We start from the raw sequence: 27,101 nt of genomic DNA on the forward strand, positions 1-27,101 counted from the left end.
AATTTGTTGAACTCTAGCATCTTTTTCTCAAGTAACATTAACTATTGTGGAATTAATGAACTGAGGGATACTCTTAGGTACAATGAACTCTAAAAATCTTCTACACATTTAAACATACCTTTGTATTATGCAGACTATTTCTATGCATTTATCAGGCTTATAAATTCTCTAGTCCATTCCAGATGCAATAACAAATTTCCATATCTTTAAAAAGTTAGAAGACTAACAACACCTTCATTACCTCTTGTTCAGAAGGATTGGTCGATGATACACAAAAATCAAAGCCCATTATTTTCCAGACTCCACTTTTATTCAAAATTATATTTTCAGGTGTAATATTTCCATGAACCATTTTCACACTGCTATGCAAAAATGACAATCCTTCAGAAACCTGTAAATGTAAAATAACCAGACATTTTTTACATTAAATAAAACCCCTTTCAATCACAGTAATAAAATGTCTCATAAATCATAATTGCTGCTTCTCCCAATAAAAGATTTTTTTACCTGTCAGGTAACAATTAAATTTCATCACAAATGCAAAAGTGTAGATATTCTCAGTTGCTAGGATAAATGAAGCAACAGCGAGGAAAATATAGTTATAAAACCAGAGTACAACTATTTATTAATTTCTCTTTTTAATTTTTATGTATTAATTTTAGAGAGAGAGAGAGAGATGAAAGCATTCTTTGGTTGATTCTTGCATGTGCCCTGACCAGGACTGACCTGCAACCATGACATACAATGCCCTAACCAACTGAGCTACCTGGCCAGGGCCATTGAATTCTTTTCTATATGCACATAAGCAAAAAAAGGTAATATAAAAGCACTTTGCTATTCAAATTTAATTCCTATTTTTGAAAACCGAGAGAATCTTTGGTTCCTGAGTTACAGATAATAAATATTAAGAGATACCTTTGTCAATTTAATTCTAATTCTTAATATTTTTATATACTTACACTTCATATTAAAATTCAGTTTTTCTGTATAGTATTGTGCTCAATTTTCAAATATTAACTTATGTTCTCTCATTTTCACAGTGGATTAGTATTTGTTAATTTTTATATTTGTGCCTACGATTACCATGGAATTTGTTAACCAAAATTTGAAGACAATTTTGTTTCCAAAAACATTTTGGCAAACTAATGCTCTCTGACTTCCAACTCCATTGGGGACTGCTTTTTGCTTTATTTTACTGGTTTCTCCTCATCACCCCAACCTCCTAGAATCAATGTTTCAACCTCTCAATTTTCCATCTACTCTTTCTCAGTGTTCTCTCATCTGTATTTACTGTCTCAGCTCATCTATTTACTTTCAAATTACTCTAAAGGCCAGACTTGATTATCTGACTGCCTTCTTGACTTCTCTCCCCTTGAATGTTTAAGCATCTCAATCTCAGAACAATCCAAAACTGAGCTTCCCTACAATTCAATTTCATCCTCCTGCAGTCTTTCCCATATCATTGTCCAGTTGCTTGGGACAAAAACCTTTGCATTATCTTACACTACACTTTTTCTTATATAGCAAATCCATCTGCAAATCCCAATAACTTCGTTATCAAATTACACTTAGAATGTGTCTCTTACCATCTTCCCTACCCTGTATCACCATCATCACCTCTGACCTGTACTACTGTAGCAGCCAATCTATCTCATCTCTTTGCTTCTGCTGTTATTACTCTACTGCAGCGATTTTCAACTGGTGTACTGCAAGAATTTTAAAAACATGAATTTAGTCAGGGACACCAACCTCTTTTCTCTTAGACAAATAAAAAATGAAAACAGCCAACATAACAATAGCCATCCAACGTGAATGAATCAAAATTATACCTGTTGTTGTATTTTTGCCATGGGATTTTATTTTATTTATTTATTTTTATTTATGTATTTATTTATTTATTATAATCTTTACCCGAGGACATTTTTGCATTCATCTTCAGATAGAGCAGGAGAGGGGGAGGGAGAGAGAGAGAGAAACATCGATGTGAGAGAGACACATGGACTGGTTGCCCCCCACACGACCCCAACTGGGGCCGGCGACAAACTGCAACCAAGGTACATGCCCTTAGCAGGAACCGAACTCGGGTCTCTCTGGTCCACAGGCCGACGCTCTAACCACTGAGCCAAACTGGCCAGGGCACCCCGGGATTTTAGTAACTAGTTTATGTGTGCCAGGAGATGAAAAAAGTTGAAAATTGCTGCTCTGCTACATAGTTTAATTTTCAATATAGCAGCTAGGGTAATTCTGTTAAAACATAACCCAGATCATGCCACTTTCCTTCTCAAACCTTCAAAAGACTTTCCTTTCCTTCAGTAAAATCCAAAGTAGTTCTCTGGCTTTCCGGGCCTAACAGGACCTAACCACGCATTAACTCTCTGACCTTATCTCCTACCGCTCCTTTTCTCATTTACTCCTCTGCACCACTCCAGGTTCACTGCTCCTTGAACGTGTCATGAACATTCTGTCTCAGGAACTTGCTGTGTCTAGGTCATTCTTTCCCCTGGTATCTATATGGTTTGCTTCTTTGTTTGTTTTCGGGTTTTTACCCAAATATCCCCTTTATAGTGACAGATTTCTTGACCATCCCATTCAAAAATGCAACTCCCCTTTCCTCCCCATCCAAACTATCCCTTCTTTCCCATTTGCTCTTTTTTCTCCACAAGCACTTATCATTATAATCAAATGTGCTACATTAGTGTCTTTCTTTCCCTGTGAGAATGTAAGTTCCAAAAGGCAAGAATTGTGTCTATTTTGTTCACTGCCATACCTTCAACATCTAAAACTGTGCCAGACATAAAGGTGACCAGTAAATTTTGTTTAATGAACATGAGAATATGAGAATGAAAACTCCCTTATAGCCCTGGCCTATTTGGTTCAGTGGTGGTGTGTTGGCTCTCAGACCAGAGTCGTGAGTTCAATTCTGGTCAAGGGCACGTACCTTGGTTGTGGTTTGTACTCGGTCCTGGTCGGGGTCGTGCCAGAGGCAACCAGTTGATGTGTCCCTCTCACATTAATGTTTCCCTGTCACTCTATCTGAGATAAATGAAAAAATACCTTTAGGTGAGGATTAAAAAAATGAATATGCAAGCACTATGCTAAGTACTTATAAATTTGCACATCTGATTTGCAAAAATAACCCTGTGTAGTAGGGATTATTTTTCATATGTCTTCCCTACCTCAAAATTCCACTCTTCTAGATGGTATCTCTGAAGTGTACATTAGACCAAGTAATTTGCTTCCTTAAAATCCTTTAGTGTTCCCTCTCACCAACAAAACCTTTTTCTATCTTTTCAGTTTCATTTTTCACCACTCCCTCAGATATAACTTTTTACTTCTAAATGCCTGAATATTTATCCTCAGTGACTAGTCCAATAAGCAGTTAGGAGCTTAATATTTTTCAAATGAATGTTCTCATTTCCATAATACATTTGTACCCAAGAATTTTATGTAATATTTAATTTTTTAAAATATGTATTCCTCAAATATAATTTATAAATCATGTAAAGGTTTCAATCCTACATAAGTTTTCCTAACTTCGTAAGATAGAGAAAAAAAGCTTATTGTATGCCTACTGCATATTTCAGGCACTTTGGTGGGTGCTTTTACATAATTATCTCAGTTCTCTTTGGAACCACTTTATAGTTGGGGGGGAAGTTCAGATGCTTACTATGAAGCTACACAGTGTGGTACTGGCATAAAGACAGATATATATATATCAATGGGACAGAACTGGAAACACAGAAACTAACTCTAGTATATATGATCAAATGATTTTCAACAAAGGTACCAAGACTCTGCAATAGGGAAACAACAGAAACTTCAAAAAAGAATACTGGGAAAATTAAATATCCACATGTAAAAGAATGAAGTTAGACCCTTACACCTTAAACTATATATGGTAGGCAAAAATAGGTTTACAGTTGTGAGTATGTGAAACACAGAGTTCTTATTACTTATTAATTATTGTATTATTTTCCATATAAACAACTATAAATCTACTTTTGCCCTATCCTGTATAGAAAAATTAACTCTAACCAGCCTGGCCAGTTTGGCTCAGTGGTTGGAGCACCGGCCTGTGGTCCAGAGAGACCCAGGTTTGGTTCCGCTAAGGGCACGTGCCTCGATTGCAGTTTGTCCCCGGCCCTGGTTGGGTCGTACAGGAGGCAGCCACTCGATGTGTCCCTTTCACGTCGATGTTTCTCCCTCTCTCTCTCTTCCTCTCTTTCCCTCCCACTCTATATGAACAAAAAATGAAAACTGTCCTCGGGTGAGGATAAAAAAAAAAAATTAATTCAAAACTGATCAAAGACCTAAACATAAGACCTAACACTATAAAACCCAGAAAACGGGAAAGTTTCATGACACTGGATTTGGCAATGAATTCTTCGATTTGACATCAAAAGCATGGGCAACAAAAAACAATTTAAATATACCAAAATAAAATACTTCTGTGTATCAAAAGGACAACATCAACAGAATGGGAGAAAATATTAGCAAATCATGTGTCTGACAACAGGTTAATATATATAGACCATAAAGGACTCTTACAACTCAACAACAAAAAACAAACCTGATTAAAAATGGGCAAAAGACTTGAATAGACATTTCTCCAAAGAGTTTATACAAATGGCCAATAAGCACATGTAAATATGTTCAAATTCACTAACCACTGAGGAAATTCAAATCAAAACCACAGCAAGATACCATCTCACTCCCATTAGGATGGCTATTATCAAAAACCAGAAAACGCCCTGGCCGATTTGGCTCAGCGGTTACAGCATCGGCCTGCAGTCTGGAGAGACCCGGGTTCAGTTCCCACTAAGGGCATGTACCTTGGTTGCAGTTTGTCCCCGGCCCTGGTTGGTTGTGCGGGTGGCGACCACTCGATGTGTCCCTTTCACATCGATGTTTCTCTCTCTCTCTCTGTTCCTCTCTCTCCCTCCCACTCTACCTGAACAAAAAATGGAAAAATGTCCTCGGGTAAGGATGATAAAAAAAAAACAAAAAAAACCAGAAAACAACAGATGGTGGTGAGAACGCGGAGAAATTAGAACTCTTGTGCATCACTGATAGAACAGTAAAATGGTGCAGCTTCTATGGACAACAGTATCCTGGTTCCTCAAAGAGATGAATGAACACTACAACATGATGAACACTGAGGACATTACACTAAGTAAAATAAACCTACTGCAAAAGGAAAAACACAGTACGAGTCCACTTATATGAGGTATCTCAAGTAGTCTGATTCATAGAGACAGAAAGTAGAATGGTGGTTGCCAGGAACTAGGGGCTGGAGAGGGGAATGTGGGAATTATTGTTTAATGGGTACAACTTCAGTTTTGCAATGTGAAAGGGTTCTGGAGATGGACGGTGGTGATGGCTGCCAACAATGTGAATGTACTTTATGTCACTGAAATGTACACTTAAAAATGATCAAGATACTGCCAGTGTTGCTCAGTGGTTGGGTATCAATCTATGCACCAAGAGGCCGCTAGTTCAATTCCTGGTCAGGGCACATGTCCAGGGTGTGGACCTGATCCCCAGTGGGGGGGGCAAGCAGAAGGTGGCCAATTGATGTTCTCGCTAATCAATGTTTCTATCTCTCTTTCCCTCTCCCTTCCTCTAACATCAATAAAGAAAAAAAACTTATTTTAATGGTTAAGATACTAAAATTTATGTCATGTGCATTTTACCACAACTCAAAAACATATACTGTTAAGAAAATATGATAAGCCACAGACTGGAGAAAATATCTGTGAATCATGTATCTAACAAAGGACTTGTGACTACAATATATAAAGAAAACTCAGAACTCAGTAATAGAAAACCCATTCAAAAAAATGGGTGAAAGATCTGAACAGACTTTCATCAGAAAAGATATAGAGATGCCAAAGAAGCATAAGAAAAGGTGCTCAACATCATTATTCATCAGGTAAATGCAAATTAAAACTCCAAGATACCACTGCACATCTATTAAAATGGCTAAAGTTAAAAGAACCAACCATATCACATTTTGGCAAAGATATAAAAAAAATGAACTCTCATATAATGCAATGGGCATATAAAATAGTACTACAGCCCTGGCTGGTTTGGCTCAGCGGTTAGAGCGTCAGCCTGCGGTCCAGAGAGACCCGGATTCGGTTCCTGCTAAGGGCACATACCTCAGTTTGTCCCCAGCCCTAGTTGGGGCATGCGGGTGGCAACTCGATGTGTCCCTTTCACATTGACGTTTCTCTCTCTCTCCCTTTCTCTATCTCCCTCCCACTCTATCTGAACAACAACAACAACAAAAAAAAACGAATAAATGTCCTCGGGTGGGAATAAAAATAAATATAAATAAAATAAAACAGTACTACAACTTTGGAAAAGTTTGTCAGTTTCTTTAAAAATGAAATACACAACACACACACACACACACACACACACACACCACTTGATCTAGCCATTCTAATCCTAGGTATCAAAAAACCAGAAAATAACAGAAATGAAAGCATTTGTCCATATAAAAGCTTGAACATGAATGTCCTTAGCAACTTTATTTGCAACAGTCAAAAACAGGAAACAACCCAAATAACCATCAACAGGTGAATGCATAAACAATGGTATATCCATACAATGGACTACCATGAAGCAATACAAAAGTACTGATAGTACAACAGTATGAATGAATCTCAAAACAATTAGGTTGATTGAAAGAATCCAGGCCAAAAAAGGGAGTACATATTGTGTAATGCCATTTATAAAATTCTAGAAAATACAAACCAATTCATAGTGACAGAAAGCACTTCAATGGTTTCCTAGAGCAAGAGACAGATAATAAGAAACAGCAGGGGAGAGGGATTATAATGGGTATGAGGAAACTTTGGCGGGGGCATGGATATATACATTATTTTTTTTAAATCTTCACATGAGGATATTTTTCCAGTTATCTTCAAAAGAGTAGGAGGAAGGGCAGGAAGGAGAGAGGGAGGAAGGGGGCGAGGAAAGATGGAGAGAGAGAAACATCAATGTGAGAGAGACACAGATTGGTTGCCTCCCACACAACCTTGACTGAGGATCGAATTGCAAATGAGGTATGTGGCCTTAACCAGAATCGAACCCATTACTCTTTGGTACGTGGGTCAACACTCTAACTGCTGAGCCAAACCGGCCAGGGCTGCATTATTTTGATTGTGATGGTGGTATATTTCAAATATGTGAAGTTTTTTGTATGCCAATTAATTGTACCTTAATAAAGCTGTTAAAAAAATAAACATAATTATCTCTGTCCTCAAGTAACTAAGAATGCAGCCCTGGCTGGTTTGGCTCAGGGGTTAGAGTGTCGGCCTGCGGACCAGAGTCCTGGGTTCGGTTCCCGCTAAGGGCACGTACCTCAGTTGCAGTTTGTCCCTGGCCGGGTTGGGGTCGTGTGGGTGACAACTACTCAATGTGTCCCTCTCACACATCGATGTTTCTCTCTCTCTCCCACCTGCTCTATCTGAAGATAATGCAAAAATGTCCTCAGGTGAGGATAAGAAAAAAAAAGAATCTACTACATAAATTTACAGAGCTGAAGATATTTTGCTAAGCAGGAAAGAAAAATCAGAAAATGTGAATATATATAAATGGCTAACTATATCTTTGATACCTATTAAATAATTTACTTAAATATATAATTTACTTTCATTAAGTATTTTATTATTTCAATTTAATATTTATGAAATGAATAGGTTTAAAACTCAAAAAAAAAATCAAAAGGGTACAGCCCCATCTACCAGTTAATAAGTGCCCTATCCAAAGGTTACCAAAGTTGTGTTTCAAACAGTTAAAATATAATTTAAATGTAGAAATAAACTACAGAAAATTCTAGAACAAAGAAATAATTTTTAAATTACTGGAAAAAATGCAAAGGTTTGCATAAAATAGTTTATATGGCTAATAAGTATGAAGTAGCCAAAAACAATTTTGAAGGAAAAAAGTCTTTTCACATGATGAATAAAAATACATACCTGAAGCAAACCATATTTGGTTTCTACATCATAAAGTTTATAATCCTTAATGTCTGGAGAGACAGAGGAAGGCAGATTTTCCCAGTTACCAAGAACATTGGCTAAACTGGCAAAAACTGGTTCTGTACAAAATGCCAAGCAATCCCTGTTTTAAAAAAGAAAAAGGGTTATTCACTATCATTTTTTTCTACATTATCAAAATCAAATATACATAAAATATTAGTGGTCCATTAAATGATCAACAAGAATGTAACTATTTTAGATTTATTTTCAGCATTAACATAGCAATTTAAACCAACAGAACAAAATCTAGAAGCTTTGCATATGAATTATACTGGATAAATAATTCAACAATCTTTTAAACTAAATGTTACAACAATTGTGATACATTTTTAAAACATAAGAAGTCAGAAATAAAACATTATTTTAACTATGCTTTTTGATGACTGAAATTCTTTATGAAAAAAAAATGAACTAATTTAAAACAGTGTTACATTATACCTATGATATTATCCTTATTTTTAAAGCTATAATTTTCAGAATATGTGCCAAGGAACCTACAGATTTCCCACAAAGGCCCTGAAGCAAGAGAAGTCAGAAAGAGGGACAGGGCATAGGTCCAGGTCCCTTATGACCAATTAAATCAAAGCAGCTATGCTTTTATCTATTTTCTTTTTTTTTTTTTTTAATCCTCACCCGAGGACATTTTTCCATTTTTTGTTCAGATAGAGCGGGAGGGAGAGAGAGGAAGAGAGAGAGAGAGAAACATCGATGTGAAAGGGACACATCAAGTGGCTGCCACCCGCACGACCAACCAGGGACGGGGACAAACTGCAACCGAGGTACGTGCCCTTAGCGGGAACCGAACCCGGGTCTCTCTATACCGCAGGCCGACGCTCCAACCGCTGAGCCAAACCGGCTAGGGCGCTTTTATCTATTTTCTACATCACTTTGAAAGGTGTCAGAATTTTAAAAGTTTTTAAATTACTGCTGTTTAATGTGTAAGAATAGGTATTAACATTCAATAGCTTTATAGACTAATGATCAAGAGCTCACTCAGACTTTGAAGACAAATACCCAACTTCAAGTCTCAGTAGCCCTATTCTTTCACATGACGACCCTGGACACCATGGCCCTGAGCCTCACTTTGCCCATCTGCAAAATGGTGATAAAAGACCACCAAAAAGCATTGCTGTGAAGACCAAATGAGATAATTCATGTAGAGAACATGGTGCAGTAAATTCAATAAATGCTTACTATTGCTGTTACAATTATCAAGCCTTTGAGACTCAAATCCTAACAATGTTATGGCTTGGGCTTAGGCTCTGGCAATGAAGAACTACAAGGCACTGTAGTAACAAAATTATACCAAATCTCTACATGTGGACAGTAACTGTTTAATGGCAAGTATGCCCTTGGCTGTTTCCTCTATCACTTTTCTTTGGCCTTCAACCCACTTTTCAAATGAAAGCATATGCAGAAGTTCAATATATATGAGAGTTAAAGACAGACTGCTTAGGTTGAGGGAAGGAGTTATTCAGTCCTGCCTGCCAGGTTATTATCAAGGATGCTATCTTTACTCCTATACTAAGGTCATCAACAGTGGACAGCTTTTGGTGAACTGTCCTAGAGGAAAACTGTGCAAATATTCTAAATCTTTTCTACAATTTCCTAAGATTCCCAGGACTCATTTATTTTAGCAACTTTTTTTTTCCCCCTATCTTGACCACCAAAATCACCTTTGGTCACATCAACATCCATACAATTTTTCTTCAAGCTCAGCTTGGAAGGCCTGTTTTCATGAATACGTATTTATTTTCATTATCATTACAGTCACATACCAGAAGGGCTCTACCCTCTCTCAAGGATCACCTCCCCCACCCATAGCTACTTACTAATCATTTGATCTCCTATTCTTTTACTACCTCTACTAAATCTAGCTTCCCAGTATATTTATTCAACAAATTCAAAGTCTTTCTTTTCCCCAACAAACTTGACAATATCACCCTTATTACCTTTTACTGAGCAAACCTTTATTAACCCTATAGCAATCATCACAGGTTTCTTTTTCTTTCTTGCTTATGTCTTAAGCTAAGGAAAAAAAAAAATAGAAAACCTGCCCTGGCCAGTTTGGCTCAGCAGTTAGAGCGTTGGCCCGTAGACCAGAGAGCCCCAGGTTTGGTTCCTGCTAAGGGCATGTACCTCGGTTGCAGTTTGTCCCCGCTCTCGGTTGGGGTCTTGTGGGTGGCAACCACTTAATGTGTCTCTCTCCCATCTTTCTCTCTCTCTCTTCCTCTCTTTCACCCTCCTGCTCTATCTGAGGATAAATGCAAAAATATCCTAGGATGAGGATAAAAATAAATAAACACAAGAAAACCCAAGTCTTTATAAACTCAGTTTAAAGTCACTTAGCAAACTGGAACCTTGCTTGTTTTATTTTTCAAGATTCAAAACCACTCCTTCATAGTCCTTTTATTTAACTCCTAATTCCATGGCCCCCTTTACCCGCTACTCACTTATTATCCATTTTCTATTTTTAAAAAAAGCAAGCCCTGGTCGGGAGTGGTTCAATGGTTAGGAGTGTCAAACTGCACACTGTAAGGTCTCGGGTTTGATTCCCGGCCAAAGGCATGTACCTATGTTGCAGGTTCAATCCCCAGCCAACTGGGATGCATGTGGGAGGCAACCAATTGATGTGTCTCTCTCACATGGATGTTTTTCTCTATCTTTCCCCCTCTCTTTCTCTGTCTGACCCTTCATCCCTCCCTTCCACTCTCTAAAAATCAATGGAAAAAATATCCTCTGGTGAGGATTAACAAAAAAGCTTAGTGCACTGTGGGATAGAAAGATTCACAACAGTAAGTGCTACATAAGAGATAACAACTACAGTCATCTGGATTCATTCATAAAAAGAAGGGCAATAAAATATTATTATAAGAGACATATGAGCATATTTCTGAGTAGGCACAGCAGGGTACAGCGGGGGAAAAACCCATGGGTTCAGAAACAGGGTGCCATAACTATGTGGCTTAAGTAATGTCTCTGTTCCTCAGTTCTTCTACATAACTGTGAGCATAAACAAATGAAAAGCATTCGGTACATTTTTTTCATGAAAAGCATTCGGTACATGGTAAATATTTGGTTTGTTTTTCTTTTATGTTTAAAGAAAGGATCTTCTATCTTGGGGGCAAGGGAGAAAATGACAATGGGTTACTGAATTATGCAGAAATTCTATATATAAAATAGACAAAAGCAAAACTGTCTGTTTAAAAACAGATAAGAGGTCTGAAACCTGCCAGCTCTGTTTTCCACTTGGCTGTTCCATCCCATCCTTAAGACCCCAGGGTCCACAAACACATTTGGAAAACCGTTTAGTTAAGACCTTCTGAATTAAGAGAGGGAATACAATCTGCTAAGTAAGAAGGAAGAACGGAATAGTTAGGGGTTATGAGTTTATATAGCTAAAGTATCTATGGAATATTAAAAGCACCACAGGCTTGAGGATCCAATTAACATGACCAATATAAATTTCATTTTCTTGTCATTCTCGGCAACAGTTCCCAAGCTCATCCTTGAGAAAAATAGATGGTAGAGTAACTGAGGGCTGTGGACTAACACACTGGGCATAGTAGAAGGTTAAATGTCTAGAACAGTACCTGAAACACACATAAAAATAGCCCCCAAAGAGTGAATCAATGAAGAGAGGACAAAAAATTCTAACAAGGACAGCTGCTTTCAGACAGGGACTGTAAGCAATACTTCTCTTGCATCTTCCACTTTGACTACTGTAGTGATGAACATGGAATAGGCCAACAGATGCATGGAAAATGTGAAGAAACCTTCAGTTAATATTTCAAAAACAGACATGTACAAATAAATTTTAAGAAAATTACTAATCCTTAAGAACTCAACACTGAGTTTATAAAAATTTTTTTCACTTAGTATACTATGTAGATAGATTTCATATATAAAGTTACTTTGAACTATTTGTTCAGGAAGTCTCTTACATAAGTGTTTATAAAAATTTACCTGGATTCTTCTAAAGGATGCTGGACAGTAAGAAGTCGAGGGTGCCGTAGTCGAGTTAACTGCTGGACTCCTCGCTTTAGAGAATCGATGATTTGATCCTTTTCAAATTTTTGATATTTGTCAATCAGCTTTTTATCAAAGACAAAAACAGCCACTTCCTAATAAAAAAAATTGTGTAACCAATTTTAATCAAGAGTACATAAAAGTAATAAAATTTTACTTAAGTGTCACAACAGTCTACAAATAACTACAAACTAATACCATGGAAATTTTAGCACCATTGTAAGTAATACTTTTCTGATATCAAAAAGTTGGGCCCTGGCCGGTTTGGCTCAGCGGTTAGAGCGTCGGCCTGCGGTCCGGACAGACCCGGGTTCGGTTCCCGCTAAGGGCACGTACTTCGGTTGCAGTTTGTCCCTGACCCTGGTTGGTCGTGCGGTGGCAGCCACTCGATGTGTCCCTTTCACATCGATGTTTCTCTCTCTCTATCTCTTCCTCTCTCTCTCCCTCCCACTCTATCTGTACAAAAAATGGAAAAATGTCCTCGGGTGAGGATAAAAAAAAAAAAAAAGTAAAAAAGTTGGTTTCTTCATGACTAGCAAATCTAAATATTTTTAAAGGTATGAGACCCAGAGCCTCATCTAAGAACAAAGGAAAATCTCCATATCTGAACTCTGGTATCAGAGGTACACATAAACTGTGTGTAATGTGTTGTCCCCTATTTAGTAATCTCTTCTATCCTCAGAATTCAAATAAAAGTTAAAATGTTTAAAAATTCAAAATGCTATTCATAATCATAACCCTGAAGTATAATACAAAACTTTGAAATGCTTTTTGAAAGAAATGTTGTACACCTCAGGAAGTTACTGTTTATACAAAAACAATTTATAAGCATCTTTTATATATGAATAACCTATCATTTCTCTCTCTGCTTCCAACCTATCCCCCACCTTGTTATGGGTAGTAATGGGAATGGTTACCAGTACAGGAATATGCTCCCCCATCGCCTCTCTTTGAAATCATTCACAGCTTATTTTGTACTACTAATATCACACATCTTCCATAACTGTCATCTTGCTTTCGTTCTCTCAGTTACCCAAGGAAAAATAGTTCCTATTCAGTTACCAGATCTTAACATATCAGTAAAAAAATAGCCACATTGATAGCTGATGTATTACCACTGCTAGATCTCCCACATAAACGCAAAGAAAACTGACAAAGCAGGAAGCAAAATTAGCAAGAATCAATGCTAGCCTTCCAAAATTCTTTGAAAGATTTTTTCCCCTTTTTATTGAATTTATTGAGTGACACTGGTTAACAAAATTATACAGGTTTCAGGTGCACAATTCTACAATACATCATCTGTATTGTGTGTTCACCTCCCCAAGTCTCGGTCCATCACCATTTATCCCCGCTAGACCCTCCTCCACTTCCCTCCTCATCCCCCGACCCGTGAAAGATTTTTTTAACAGCTCTTCCATAATATCTACAAAAGCCTTTCAAAAACTTCTAATTAAATCTAGTACTGCTAGATTATCAATATCCAAGACAGTATCTTTCCATGTTATTGCTGTTCTCTTCTAATTATTTTTGCCACATTGAGATTATTGTTTTCTCAAGTTAGCCTAGCAACCTAATCACATAACAGAGGTTCAGCGCAGAATTCCAAACCAATACATTTCTCAAATACAACTTGTTTTAAGTTGGAGGCTCCTTATATATGTACAAATGAGTTAAGAATATTAGAAATTTGAGTCTCTGAAAAGTGGTAACATAAAGGGACTATTTAGTTACTGAATTTTAACATCTTATTCCCTATGCATTTGTGTACTTCTTAGGAATTATTTCATTACTCATAGCAACCCTTTGAGACAAGTTATTATCCTCAATTCACAACTGGTAAGATGAAGAATCAAGATTCAAATCTATTTAGTCTAACTCTAGTACCCACATTCTTAGCCAATGCACCATTCTGTCTCCCCTAGAAATAACATATGGCCAATATATATAAAGCACCCTAGTAAAACACAACTTATGCCTTCAGATTTGAGTGAGAGCTTTAAATAACACTCATGCCCTGGCCGGATTGGCTCAGCGGATGGAGCATCCAGAGAGACCCCAGTTCGGTTCCCACTGAGGGCACGTACCTCAGTTGCAGTTTGTCCCTGGCCCCGGTTGGGATTGTGTGGGTGGCAACCAGTCGATTCTCACATCAATGTTTCTCTCTCTCTTCATCCCTCTCTCTCTCCCGCTCTATCTGAAGATAAATGCAAAAATGTCCTCGGGTGAAGATAAAAATAAATAACACTCATATATAAATATATTATCTTACCTCTTTTGATCATTATGAGACACAGGACAATCAGGAGCTAAGAGCATTATGTACTATTAATTTGAACTAAAAACAAATGACCTAGAAGCTCAAGTTCCTATCTCACTATTCATGTGCACAATCTTATTTTAGTAAGTGTTCTGCTATAACACATTTTATAAATGCTTCTAATTTAAATGTTTAGTTTTTCAAGATGTGTTAAGTCTTTAAAAAAGATCATGTGAAAGAGCTTGTGAGCTCTTGCAGTTTCACCACTCTTCAGAGAAACACAATTCATAAAGAAAAAGAAATAACACAAAATTCTCTCTCAAACATTCATTTGTTTTAGGTCAAAGAGGAAAGATTCCCAGTTTGGTTACCGCTGAGGGCATGGACCTCGGTTGCAGTTTGTGGGAAGGAGAGCGAGAGAAGAGAGAAACATCGATGTGAGAGAGCCACATCGACTAGCTGCCTCCCACACGACCCTGACCAGGGCCAGGGACGAACCACAACTGAGGTATTTGCCTTGGACTGGAATCGAACCCGTGACTCTTTGGTCCGCGGGCTGACGCTCTAACCACTAAGCCAAATCAGCCAGGGCTGTTACCATATTCTTATTAAGTAATGTAGCCCTGTTCGGTTTGGCTCAGAGGTTAGAGCGATGGCCCGTGGATCAGAGAGACCTGGGTTCGGTTTCCGCTAAGGGCACGTACCTCGGTTGCAGTTTGTCCCCGGCCCCGGTTGGGTCATGCGGGTGGCAGCCAGTTGATGTTTCTCTCTCTTTCTTCCTCCCTCTCTCCCTCCCGCTCTATCTCAAGATAAATAAAAACAAAAATAAGTAATGTAAAATTTAGTAAGTTTGATGCTTTTTCACTTTCCCTTTAGATAACTAATTGTAAAAGCAATGTGTGCTAGTGTTGGATTTTGGTCATTTACAAACTTCGTGACCTTTTTAAGTAGTCAATACTCAAGAAATCACTTACTTTGTGGATGAGCTTTTGATGAATTGAAACAGAAAACAATGTTCAAAAAATATCAAATAAATCAGTATTGAAGATACAGATCAACTTTGGACTTAAAGACTTACACTAAAAAACAATAAAAACAAGATTTACAGATCAGGTACGACGACATACCAGTACCAGGTGTTTATGAAGTACTGTGATAGTCACTGGAAAATGTGTGTATAAATCCCGTAAGTCTTACTAACCCAAATGTTTCACTTGTAGGGAAGTAAAAGTATTTTTGGAAATCGTGATTTTTCTTTTTAAAGAACACAGTTCTACAGAAGTCTTAACGTGACGATCTTTCGATTTTTTTTTTATGTTTACCATTTCATTATAAAGGATGCAGCGCAAGAACAGTCTAATTCAATTCTTTAACAATTCCAACAGAAAGCTGTTGGTAAAATTTAACAGTAATAATCCTCTGAGAACAATCTATTGGTCTCTTTAAGTCAAATTTTAAAAATAATACAACAACTCATTCAAACTACTCCTCACTAAAAGAACAGTTAGTTTTAAAATAATTTTGAAATCAGTATACATCAAGACACATTACTGATTATAGTCCATAAATGTATCCCCTCTGATAGTAAAAACTATCAGGTTAAACACAAAAGATTATAGAAATCTATTTTCTAAAGGTTATAGAATTAAAGAGGGAATAAGAATCCACTGAAAAAGAATACATTTAATGTTGAAAAATTTTAACTGGGTATTTTCCAATAACTTATAGAAAAATATGAAAAAGAACAGGACAATTTTTATTCTAAAAGATATACTTTGCCAAATATTAAAATCTAAACTACATACTTATTTGCTCAGCTGATATGTTTATTTTACTAAGTAACCAACATTAAACTGTAAGAGGAGATGACATATCAAACAATATATTTATAACCAGAAGATTCATGGAATGTTTAAAAGCATTTGTCTTTGTGTATCTTCATTAGGCAAAATGAGAACTAAAGAAACCATCATTAGTTGGTATTTAACATAAAAATGCATACATGGACATTATGATACTTATAGCATATGCGTTTTTTCCAAGTGGACTCAATTAAAACTTACCTGTTTTGCCCAGCTAGTGTAGCTCAGTGGTTGAGCGTTGACCCATGCACCAAGAGGCCACCAGTTTGATTCTCGGTCAGGGCACATGCCCAGGTTATGGGCCTGATTCCCCGTGGTTGGGCATACAGGAGACAACCAATCGATGTTCTCACTCATCACTGTTTCTAGCTCTCTCTCTCTACCTCTCTCTTCCTTTCACTCTAAAATCAATAAAGAAAAAATTTTAAACTTACCTGTTTTGTTGACTTTTTTGTGCCATTAAAAATCTTCCAAGCTAGCCCATTGCCACCACTGGCAATGTGTCGACCAACATCAAATTCTCTAGTGACAGGGTTTCCCATTACAGCACTAGTAACATCAGCTGTTACTTTTGTAACAGTACTCTTCAACTTATTAAGCATGGACTCCATGGCTACAATTTTAGGTAGATATAATTACCTAGAAACACAAAGGGATAGAGAAGCTCTGGTCATTTGTTTTCACTTGTTTAAGCACTTAACATTCATTATTTAGTCTGAAAAGTTTAACATACCCAAATAATAAGCCAAAGAATCCAACAGAGATAAAAGCTACATGTTGGTTTGGTCTTCTGAGAACTCAATATAACTTGTGTGCAAATTTAAGTCTAGGAACCAAACTGTTCTCTTCAACCTCAACTGTCACAAACCAGGAAGAAGACATATTTACACTTGACACTGATATTAATGTTGTTCAACTATGTAACCTGGATCCTTTAAGACATATAGTGGTATGGAAGGTCTGAATCTTTCTTCACACTAAAAACAACCATATAAAACCTGAAAGGAGCTAATATTATACTAAACAATAAATTTGTATTTTAAAAAGTTCTGTTCATTAAAATAATTGCTGTTGAACTGTGAAATCATTTAAGAATATTTTCTAAAAGAAAAGTATTGATTACAAAAGGACAATAAAACATGCACAAGCAATAAATCATAAAAAGATATTTAAAATTTTACACACTTCTGGCCATGACAGAGAAACAGACTGAATTCCACTCTTTCACCTTAAACAACTAGAAACTGGACAAAATATATGAAATAAACAATTTCAAACATTGAAAAGGCAGCACCAGAATATGATCCCAATGAGAAAGCAAACTAACCAGGTGAACCCTGGGACTGCCCCAGCTTTCTGCCTCGAGGCACAATGCAAACTAAAGAGCAGAGAGCAGAATTCCAAGAAGCAGTCTAGCTGAGTGAAAAAGTTGAGGAGGCAAACTGAAAGTCAAGGATGCTGAGGGGGATGGGAGTTCTGGGATAGAATTTCAAAGAGAAAGGGGAAATTATTTTTTTAAATAAAAGGAGAGAGAAACTACTATGCTGAAAAAGAGCTCCAAAAATTTGCATATGGGTCCCCTTGATGCTTTGTTAAATACTAAGATTCACATGCATAGTGTGAAACTCTACACGGTCAAACAAGGACCAACTAGACAGTTGTGAGCCAAATAGTTCCAGGGTTCACACAGAGCTGCAAATCATTTAATTTCTCACCAGCCAGAGTGGAGAGTCCTGTTGATCATTAAAGGCATTAAGTAGAAATCAAAGAAGGACCATGTCTTACTAGTAGGAAGGCTATTCTTAGAGTAAAAACTGCTCTAAATCTGCCCTCATAAACTAAAAGCAATTCTCAAATAATCAAATTACAAGTTACTTAACTACCTACCAGAACAAAAACCCATACTCATTAAAGGAAAAAAATTTTTGATACTAAATATAATATTCACAATGTTCAGCAGGCACTCAATAATTATCAGACATGTCAAGAAGCTAGAAAATATGATCATAATCAAGACCAAAATCAGTCAATAAAAACAAATTCCAAAATGACAGTTTATAGAATTAACAAAGACATTAAAAAGCTATCAGACGTTCAAATAGTTAATGGAAAGCATAAACATAATGAAAGGAAATTAAACATTTAAAAAAATACAAATAAAAATTCTTGAGCTGAAAAATAAAATAGCTCAAAAAAATTCAGAGGATGTAATTAACAGATTCGACAGTATAGGAAAAAATATATATCAGTGAAACCTGAAGACAGAGTAAAAGGTGAGAAAAAAAAATGAACAAAGTCTCAGTAACAATATCATGGCCTAACATATATAACTGAATCCCAAAATTGAGGGGGAGAAAGGAGAATTAATATTTGAAAAAATAATGGCCAAAACTTTTCCAAATTCAGTGAACCATAAGCAGGATATACATAAAGAACACCATACCTAGACATGTCATATCAAATAGCTGAAAATCAGTGGTTAAGAGAACAATTTTAAAAGCAGCCAGAGAAAAACAGGCAAATTATATACAGAGGAACAAAGATAAAAATTTTCCTCAGACTTCTCATCAGAAACTGTGCAAGCCATAAAACAACCGAACAAGTACCAAACGAAACTATCAACCTAGAGTTCTACAAGTCATAAGAAAAACACTTGCAAAAATAAATATGAAATAAAGACTTTTTCAGGAAAACAAAATCTAAGAGAATCTGCTGCCAAGTAGTATTCATTATAAGATATATTAAAGGAAGTTCTTTAACTTATATGCATATAAGCATAACCAATGAACATAGACAACAATACTGGGGGGGGGGGGGTCGAGAGGAGGGTGTTAATGGGGGGGAAAAGGAGAAACACCTGTAACAAAAATTAATTAATTAATAATAAATAAATAAAGAATGTCCTTTAAACAGAAGAAAAAGATAAACAGATGGAAATCTAAATATACAACAGAAATGAAGGACACTGGAAATAAAAAGTATATGGGTATATAAAAAAGTCTCATATTATCTTTAAAAAATAGCAGATCATTGAAAGCAAAAATAATAAGTGTATTGTACTTAAGCAAAAAATATGACAAAATAATCAAAGACAGAAGAAAGGAAACGGAAGTATATTTTTGAAAGATTCTTACATTATACGTAAGGTAGTACAACATCATTTGAAGGTAGATTATGGCAAGTTAAAGGCATATTATAAACTCCTGAGTAATAACTAAAATAATAAAGGTATAGTTAAAAAGCCAATAGTGGAAATAAAATGGAATCCTCAAGTAAACTGAGTTAATACAAAAGGAAGTATAAAAAGAGGAAGAAAGGAACAAAGAACAAATGTGACAAATAGAAAACATATATCAAAACAGTACATTTAAATCCAACCATATAAATAATTACATTAAGTGTAAATCATTTTAAATTCCAATTAAAAAGCACAGACTGTCAAACTAGATTTTAAAAAAGAAAGACCCAACTATTTGCTGTTTACAAGTAACTCACTTTAAAACCAGTTTACACGATTATTTAAAAGTAAAAGAATGTGAAAATATACCAAGCTAGAGTGGCTATATTAATAACAAACAGAATAGGCTTCAAGACAAAGAGGGGCCCAGCTGGTGTGGCTCAGTGGTTCAGCGTCGCACATGCACCAAGAGGTCACCAGTTCAATTCCCAGTCAGGGCACATGCCCAGGTTGTGAGCCCAATCCCCAGAACATCGATGTTCTCTCTCATTGATGTTTCTCTCTCTCTCTCCCTCTCCCATCCTCTCTCTCTAAAATCAATAAAGAAAAAATTTAAAAAAAAAAAAAGACAAAGAGGGACATTTCATAATGATAAAGTTGTTAATCATCAAGACAAACCAAACCTAGCCCTGGCCGGTTTGGCTCAGTGGTTGGAGCATCGGCCTGTGGACCAGAGAGTCCCTGGTTCGGTTCCCTCTAGGGGCACATACCAAAAAAACAAAAGAAAAAAATAATGTATGCCCTGGCCAGTTTGGCTCAGCGGTTAGAGCGTCGGCCTGCGGTCCGGAGAGAACCGGGTTCGGTTCCCGCTAAGGGCACGTACTTCGGATGCAGTTTGTCCCTGGCCCTGGTTGGTCGTGCGGGTGGCAGCCACTCGATGTGTCCCTTTCACATCGATGTTTCTCTCTCTCTCTCCCTTCCTCTCTCTCCCTCCCACTCTATCTGTACAAAAAGTGGAAAAATATCCTCGGGTGAGGATAACCAAAAAAAAAAAGACAAACCAAACCTAACAAACACACTCAATAAAAGAGCTTCAAAACAAATGCAGCAAAAAGTGATAGAACTGAAAAGCCAAATCCACAATTACAGTTGGACTTCAAGGGTCCTCTTTCAGTAACAAATAGACCAAGCAGACAGAAATCAGTAAGGATACAGAAGACCTGAACAACACTATCAAACAATGTGACCTAAAACACTCTACAACTGCAAAATACATTTTTTTTCATGTATATATGGAACATTCATTTTATATGCTGGGCCACAAAACATATCTCAACACTTAAAACTACTAAAATAATATATATTCTTTTATCACAACGAGCTTAAACTAGAAATCAGAAATAGTTATCTAGCCCTGGCTGGTTTGGCTCAGCGGTTGGAGCGTCGGCCTGCGGTACAGAAAGACAGAAATAGTTATCTAGAAAAAATAACCAATATCAGAAATAAAGGAACTCCTACAGATTCTAACTCTATCTCATAGATTTAAGATGAAGAAAGTATTATATAATGAAAGATCTTATGCCAATTAATTTAACAACATGGATGAAATGGAAAATTCCTTGATATTCAAAACTACCAAAATTGACTCAAGGAGGAACAGAAAGTCAGGACAGTACCATATAAAAGAAATTAAATTCGTAACTACAACCCTTACCACAAAGAAAACTCCAGGCTCATAGGTTTCACTGCTGAATTCTATCAAACATTTAAAGAAGAAATAATAGCAAGTCTATACAATCTCTTCCAGAAAATTTCATGTTATATAGTCTGTGCTGCCCTGATACCACCACCAAATAGTGTCATAATAAGTTAAATGAACATTAATATTCTCATCAACATGTAAAAATCCTTAACAAAATATTAGCACATCCAACAAATCCAACCCTCACCAACCAAGTGTTTTTATCTTAGGAATGCAGGTTGATTCAACACTCAAAATCGAATACATGTAATTCATTGTATTAACTGAATAATGGAGAAAAGAAAACAGCTCGGTAAAGGCAATAAAATTTTTTGACAGAATTCAATACCCATTCATGATAAAAACTCTCAGCAAACTAAAAACAGAAAGAAACTTCCTCAACCTGGTCAATAGTATCTTTTAATACGTAGAGCTAATATTATATTTAAAGATGAAAGACTTAAAAAAAAAAAATCCGCCCTGGCCGGTTTGGCTCAGCGGTTAGAGCGTTCACCTGTGGTCCGGAGAGACTCGGGTTCGGTTCCCACTAAGGGCATGTACCTTGGTTGCAGCTTGTCCCCGGCCCTGGTTGGTCGTGTGGGTGGCAGCCACTCGATGTGTCCCTTTCACATCAATGTTTCCCTCTCTCTCTTTTCCTCTCTCTCCCTCCCACTCTGTCTGTACAAAGGATGGAAAAATGTCCTCGGGTGAGGATAAAAACAATAAATAAATAAATAAAGATGAAAGACTGATGGCTTTCTCCCTAAGTTTGGGAACAAAGTAAGTATATCTACTTTTATCACTACTATTCAATAGTCTTATGGGAGATTCTAGTGAAAAGCAATAAATAGAACAAAATAAAAGGCATTCAGATTGGGAGGGAAGAAATAAAACTCTTTATTTCTAAATGATATGATCATATAACATAGAAGGTCAGAAGAAATCTACAAAAAAAACCCCAAAACTACTAGAATATGTGTATTTAACATGATAGAATACAAGAATAACACATTAAAAAGACTATTTTCTATATACTAGAAGCAGACAACTGAACATGAAATGTCAAATATACCATTTCAAGGACATGAAACATACACGGATGATTTTAATGAGATATACAAAATTTAGAAAATAAAAACAACAAAATTTGCTGAGAAAAACTGAAGACTAATATATGAAAAGATTGCGTTCATGAATTGAAAGCCTCACATTGTAAAGATGTCAATTTTCACCATCAATCTACTGGTTCAATGCAACTGAATCAGAATCACAGAAGCTTTTGTAGAAATTAACAAGCTGATCCTAAAATATTATGCTGAGAAGGGCTTCAGCTGATTCTCAAATGTCCATGGTACAAGAAGAAGTTTCAAACCCTATCATTCTTCAAATCCTCAACTTCCATGCATACTCTTTTCTAGAATTGAGTCCGCCTGAGAACAAGTCTGTGTCCTGCAAATTTTTCTTAACCAACTCTTTCTTTCTTCACAATTTTCTCCCACTTTGCCAAATAAAAGTATTCTTTTCAGCCATCCCAGTCTTATTATATGGCATTTACATATGGTATAAAAAACTTTGGAGGGTAAGAAGAAGGAATTCGAGAATGCATTAATCCTGAGAGAAAGTTCCTTATGAGTAAAGCAAAAAGAAGTTTGCTAAGAAATACTGAAGATTGCCCTGGCCGGTTTGGCTCAGCGGTTAAAGCGTCGGCCTGCGGTCCTGAGAGACCCGGGTTCGGTTCCCGCTAAGGGCATGTACCTCGGTTGCAGTTTGTCCCCGGCCCTGGTCGGTTGTGCGGGTGGCAACCACTCGATGTGTTCCTTTCACATCGATGTTTCTCTCTCTCTCTGTTCCTCTCTCTCCTCCCACTCTACCTAAACAAAAAAAAAAAGGAAAAATGTCCTCGGGTGAGGATAAAAAAAAAAAAAGAAATACTGAAGATAGAAAGACCCCATATCGTATCTTCACAGAATTACAATTAAGAAACAGGGTTTTCGCCTGGCCAATGTGGCTCAGTGGACTGAGCATCCTCCCATGGACTGAGAGGTTCCGGTTTGATTCCCAGTCAGGGCACATGCCCAGGGGTGCGGGCTCAATTCCCAGTAGGGGGCGTGCAGGAGGAGGTAGCCAATCGATGTTGCTCTCTAATTGATGCTGCTATCTCTCTCTCCCTTCCTCTCTCTCTGAAAGATCAATAAAAACATATTTAATAAATTAATTATTAATAAAAAGATATCACTTTAAAAAAAGAAACAAGGTTTTCATGAAAATAAAATTTAAAAAAGGGAAATTAGAGCCTTTGTAACTATCTTAATTCTTGGTGAAAAACTTCAGATGTCATCAACTTAAAAACATGCAAAGAAGAACATTGTTTTTCAAAATTAGAGAATACACAAGCAAAAATATTTGTAAGGCCACTGGACTAAGGTAGTGCTATTTTGTATCCGCCAATTTTTTTCTGTTAATTAAGTTATATTTATGCACATATTACCTACTTTCTTCTGTTAAACACTTGAACTGTGCATAAATAGAAATAGTGATTCACTTTCCCTTTTTAATTTAATGCTGCATTTCTGTAAGCAGTTGAAAATGTTGCTATTGGCATTATGAAAACATTGATTGCTATGCCAAATTGTTCTCTATGAACCTTTGCTGCTAATTTTGATACGAAGGTGAAGGGACACATAAATCCTATATAAAACCTACATACGAATTCCTCTAACTCTGCCTGAGCAGCCACATATTACATGGTATGCACTTGTTAGACACTGTAAATACAGATGTAAATGGAAACATATCTGCTCTTTGGGGACTTAGTCCAACAGCAGACTCAGACCTCCAAAGACTTACAGCAATTCAGTAGAGGTATAAATGTACCATGTTTTGGGAACACAAAAGTGGGCTTAAGCCCTGGCCAGTTTGGCTCAGAGGTTGGAGCATCAGCCCTTGGACCAAAAGGTTGAGGGTTTGATTCCCAGTGAAGGGCACATACCTGGGTTGCAAGTTTGATTCCTGGTCAGTGTCATGTGGGAGGCAACCAACCAATCAATGAGTCTCTCTCACATTGATGTTTCTCTCTCGCTCTCATCCCTTCCTTCCCTTATACTCTAACTAAAAATTTAAAAATATGCCTATCTATCACCTAAACAGAGTCAGTACTAGAGTACACACAGGGTAGAAACAGAAATGGAAATTCATATGGTGAATTAATATGCATTGAGTACCCACTATGTACCTGATACCATATAAGAAACTGGGAAGAAAAAAGTAAAGGAAAAATAAGTCATGAAAGATCTTACCATCAAAGGGCAAGAGACAGAGAAGTAAGCCAACCACAGCATTAGCCTACAGTAATAAAATGCTAAAGAAAATGCATGAACAGTGTTATAAGAGCAAAAATAAGAGGAACAGATGGAAGAAAGTTTCCCCCAAACAGTAATACTAGAGATGTCTTTAAAGGTAAACTAGACAGTGAATGATAGAAGTACTAGAGTAATAACAAAGTTCAGATAAAAGCTGGAGTATAAGAACTAAGTATGGAAAAGGAAACTTAGAAAAGCCAGATCACCAAGGGTATAAAGTAGTAAAAAATCAAGCTATAATAAGCCACAGAAGGATTTCAGGCATGAGGTAAGAGGATCAATCCATTAAACAGAGTGAATGATACGCTAAGGGAAAAAGCAAAGATTATGGCAGGACTCAAGAGAACATCAATATGTAGTTAGGGAAGATTGTGTGTGCATGTACACAAAGCAAGAAAAAAGGGAAAAGATAGTTGGAAATAGGGACAAAGAAGATAGGAAAGAGATGGCAAGTGGAGCAGGTATTTCAAAGATGCTAGTTAAATGGATGTTTATTTTATAATTATATAATAAATTTCATTATGAACTTTTATATTATATATCAAAATTTTAAAAGAGGGAGAGGTTGCTCAATTACGGAAATAGCAGTAAGGAAGGGGAAGAAAGGAAAAATTAAGAAACCAGTATGAGTTAGAACTAAGAGAACTTACTGACCAATTAGATAAAGGAACAAAACTAGGAATCCCAACCTCTCCATACCGCCCTCTCTAAAAAAAAAAAAAAATCAATCTAATTTCAGAGTCTAGGTGGAGAGTGAAATCATTTACCAAGGCAGGACTTAAAGGAGACAATTGTTTTGTTTTTTGTGGGAGGAAAAACTCAATTTTGACATGTTGAATTTGAGTTGCCTTAATGATTTTCATATTTTTAAATATGCTGGCCAAAAACTTAGAAAAATCTTCTTGACTGAAGATAAAAATTTGGGCACCATGAGCTTTTAAGCAGTACAATAGTTAAGGCTACGGGCTTGAAAACAGTGACCCAAAAAGAATATCATGAGAACAACAGAAGGCTAAGGACAGAAAGAACTGAATAAGTTTCTAAAACAAGATTTTTAAATTATTAGCAATAGCCTTTTGACATACAAGAAACCTAGAGTCCAAATATCTTTTCTTAAACTAAATGACAGATTTTCAAATTTTTACTTCATTAATGAGTAAAGAAATAAGCATCTTTTTCCAAAGACAAAATTATGAACAACAGAAATATTTATTTATATAAGCCATTTCCCCTTGTATACCACAAGAATTCACTTGAAATTCAATTACCTTCCCCTACTAAATCTCAGCCAAAATAAGATTTGAGACAGCTTCAGTACGATTCCAAAATTATACCTTTCTACCATCTGGCTCAGGCATCACTTGGCTTTTAGTAGAACCGGTAGGTGAATCTGTTTATTACTAGATTTTACATGCACCTGGCAGAAGGTGGGTTGAGTAAATTACAGCACCGAATGGCAGGGAGTTGAAAGAAATGGCAATTCTTTCAGTTCTGCCTACTCAAAAACTCTAGACATAGCAAGAATATAGTAGCTAGAATTATATTTATGCTAAAATACGTTCTGAATTTTTAAGTAACACAAGTGCAAAAAGAGTCCCTTAATTCACCAAGAAGAAAATACTGAAAAGTAGAAATAGCTTGCATTTTTATTGGAAATATTGTAATTCAAATAAAAAGGTTACTGTAATTACATCTAATAATAAAATTATGGTTAGTAGCTGTTAGTCTCATGGCACCTAGCAGAGACTAGACTTTCAATAAGCACAAAATATTGACTACAAAGAACAATAATATAAATAAACACAAATGAATTAAAAATAGTTTGTTTTATTCCTTAAAGAGGCACCAGGGTGTGAAATCTCTATGTGAATGCCTGAAAATAAAAGTATATCACATCCACAGTCATTTAAATAGTTAAGCATTCATAAAATGAAATTTTGTAATTTGAAATAAGAATTACATTAACATGACAAAAATACCTTTGGTAAAATGCTTTATAAAATCTGGGAAAACATTTTGTACCTATACTCCTGTATGCAGTGCTTATCTGTTTATACCTAAAGTATGATGATCCTGAGATGCATTCTTAAAATATGTGTTTTCTTTTTCCTGTGGGAGCACTCAGAGATTAGTATAAGTTTTTAAAAGATTTAGTTTTTTAAAAAAAACGGTTAGGCCAGGCCAGTGTGGCTCAGTGGATTGAGCATCATCCCATGGACTGAGAGGTCCCGGTTCAAATCCTGGTCACGGCACATGCCCGGGATGCCCGCTTAATCCCCAGTAGGGGTTGTGCCGGAGGCAGCCAACTGATGTTTCTCTCTCTCTCTCATCCTTCCTCTAAATAAAAAATCAATGAAAATATATTTTAGAAGATAAAACATTTTTTAAAATGGTTAATACCATTCCGTTTTTTTAGAGAGAGAAGAAGGGAAAAGGAGAGAAACATCAGTGAGAGAGAACTTCGATCAGCCACCTCCTGCACGTCCCCTCTGGGGATTTGGCCTACAACCTGGACATGTGCCCTAACCGGGAATTGAACCAGCAACCTCTTGGTGCATGGGTCGACATACAACCACTGAGCCATACTGGCCGGGCAGCCATTCTTTGGCCTATACGAAAGTCAT

General features: G+C 36.6%; 1 protein-coding gene across 3 annotated transcripts in view; it reads right to left on the reverse strand.

Annotated features, from left to right (window-relative positions):
• The window catches only part of SCYL2 (SCY1 like pseudokinase 2), a 78,688-nt gene that overhangs the window by 31,527 nt on the left and 20,060 nt on the right, over positions 1-27,101 (reverse strand). For 2 of the 3 annotated variants that reach the window (XM_036250671.1, XM_036250670.1), the window contains 4 exons: positions 16,634-16,838; positions 12,018-12,175; positions 7,989-8,133; positions 242-391 (listed from right to left, as the gene is read on the reverse strand). In XM_036250671.1, the coding sequence (XP_036106564.1) occupies positions 242-391; positions 7,989-8,133; positions 12,018-12,175; positions 16,634-16,810 (630 nt within the window). In that variant the 5' untranslated portion in view covers positions 16,811-16,838. Of the gene's footprint in view, positions 1-241; positions 392-1,586; positions 1,707-7,988; positions 8,134-12,017; positions 12,176-16,633; positions 16,839-27,101 lie in introns of those variants that run through there. The other variant, XM_036250672.1, reaches the window with a different exon arrangement.

This window comes from Molossus molossus, unplaced genomic scaffold, assembly GCF_014108415.1.
Source record: "Molossus molossus isolate mMolMol1 unplaced genomic scaffold, mMolMol1.p scaffold_m16_p_10, whole genome shotgun sequence".
Lineage (NCBI taxonomy): Eukaryota > Metazoa > Chordata > Mammalia > Chiroptera > Molossidae > Molossus > Molossus molossus.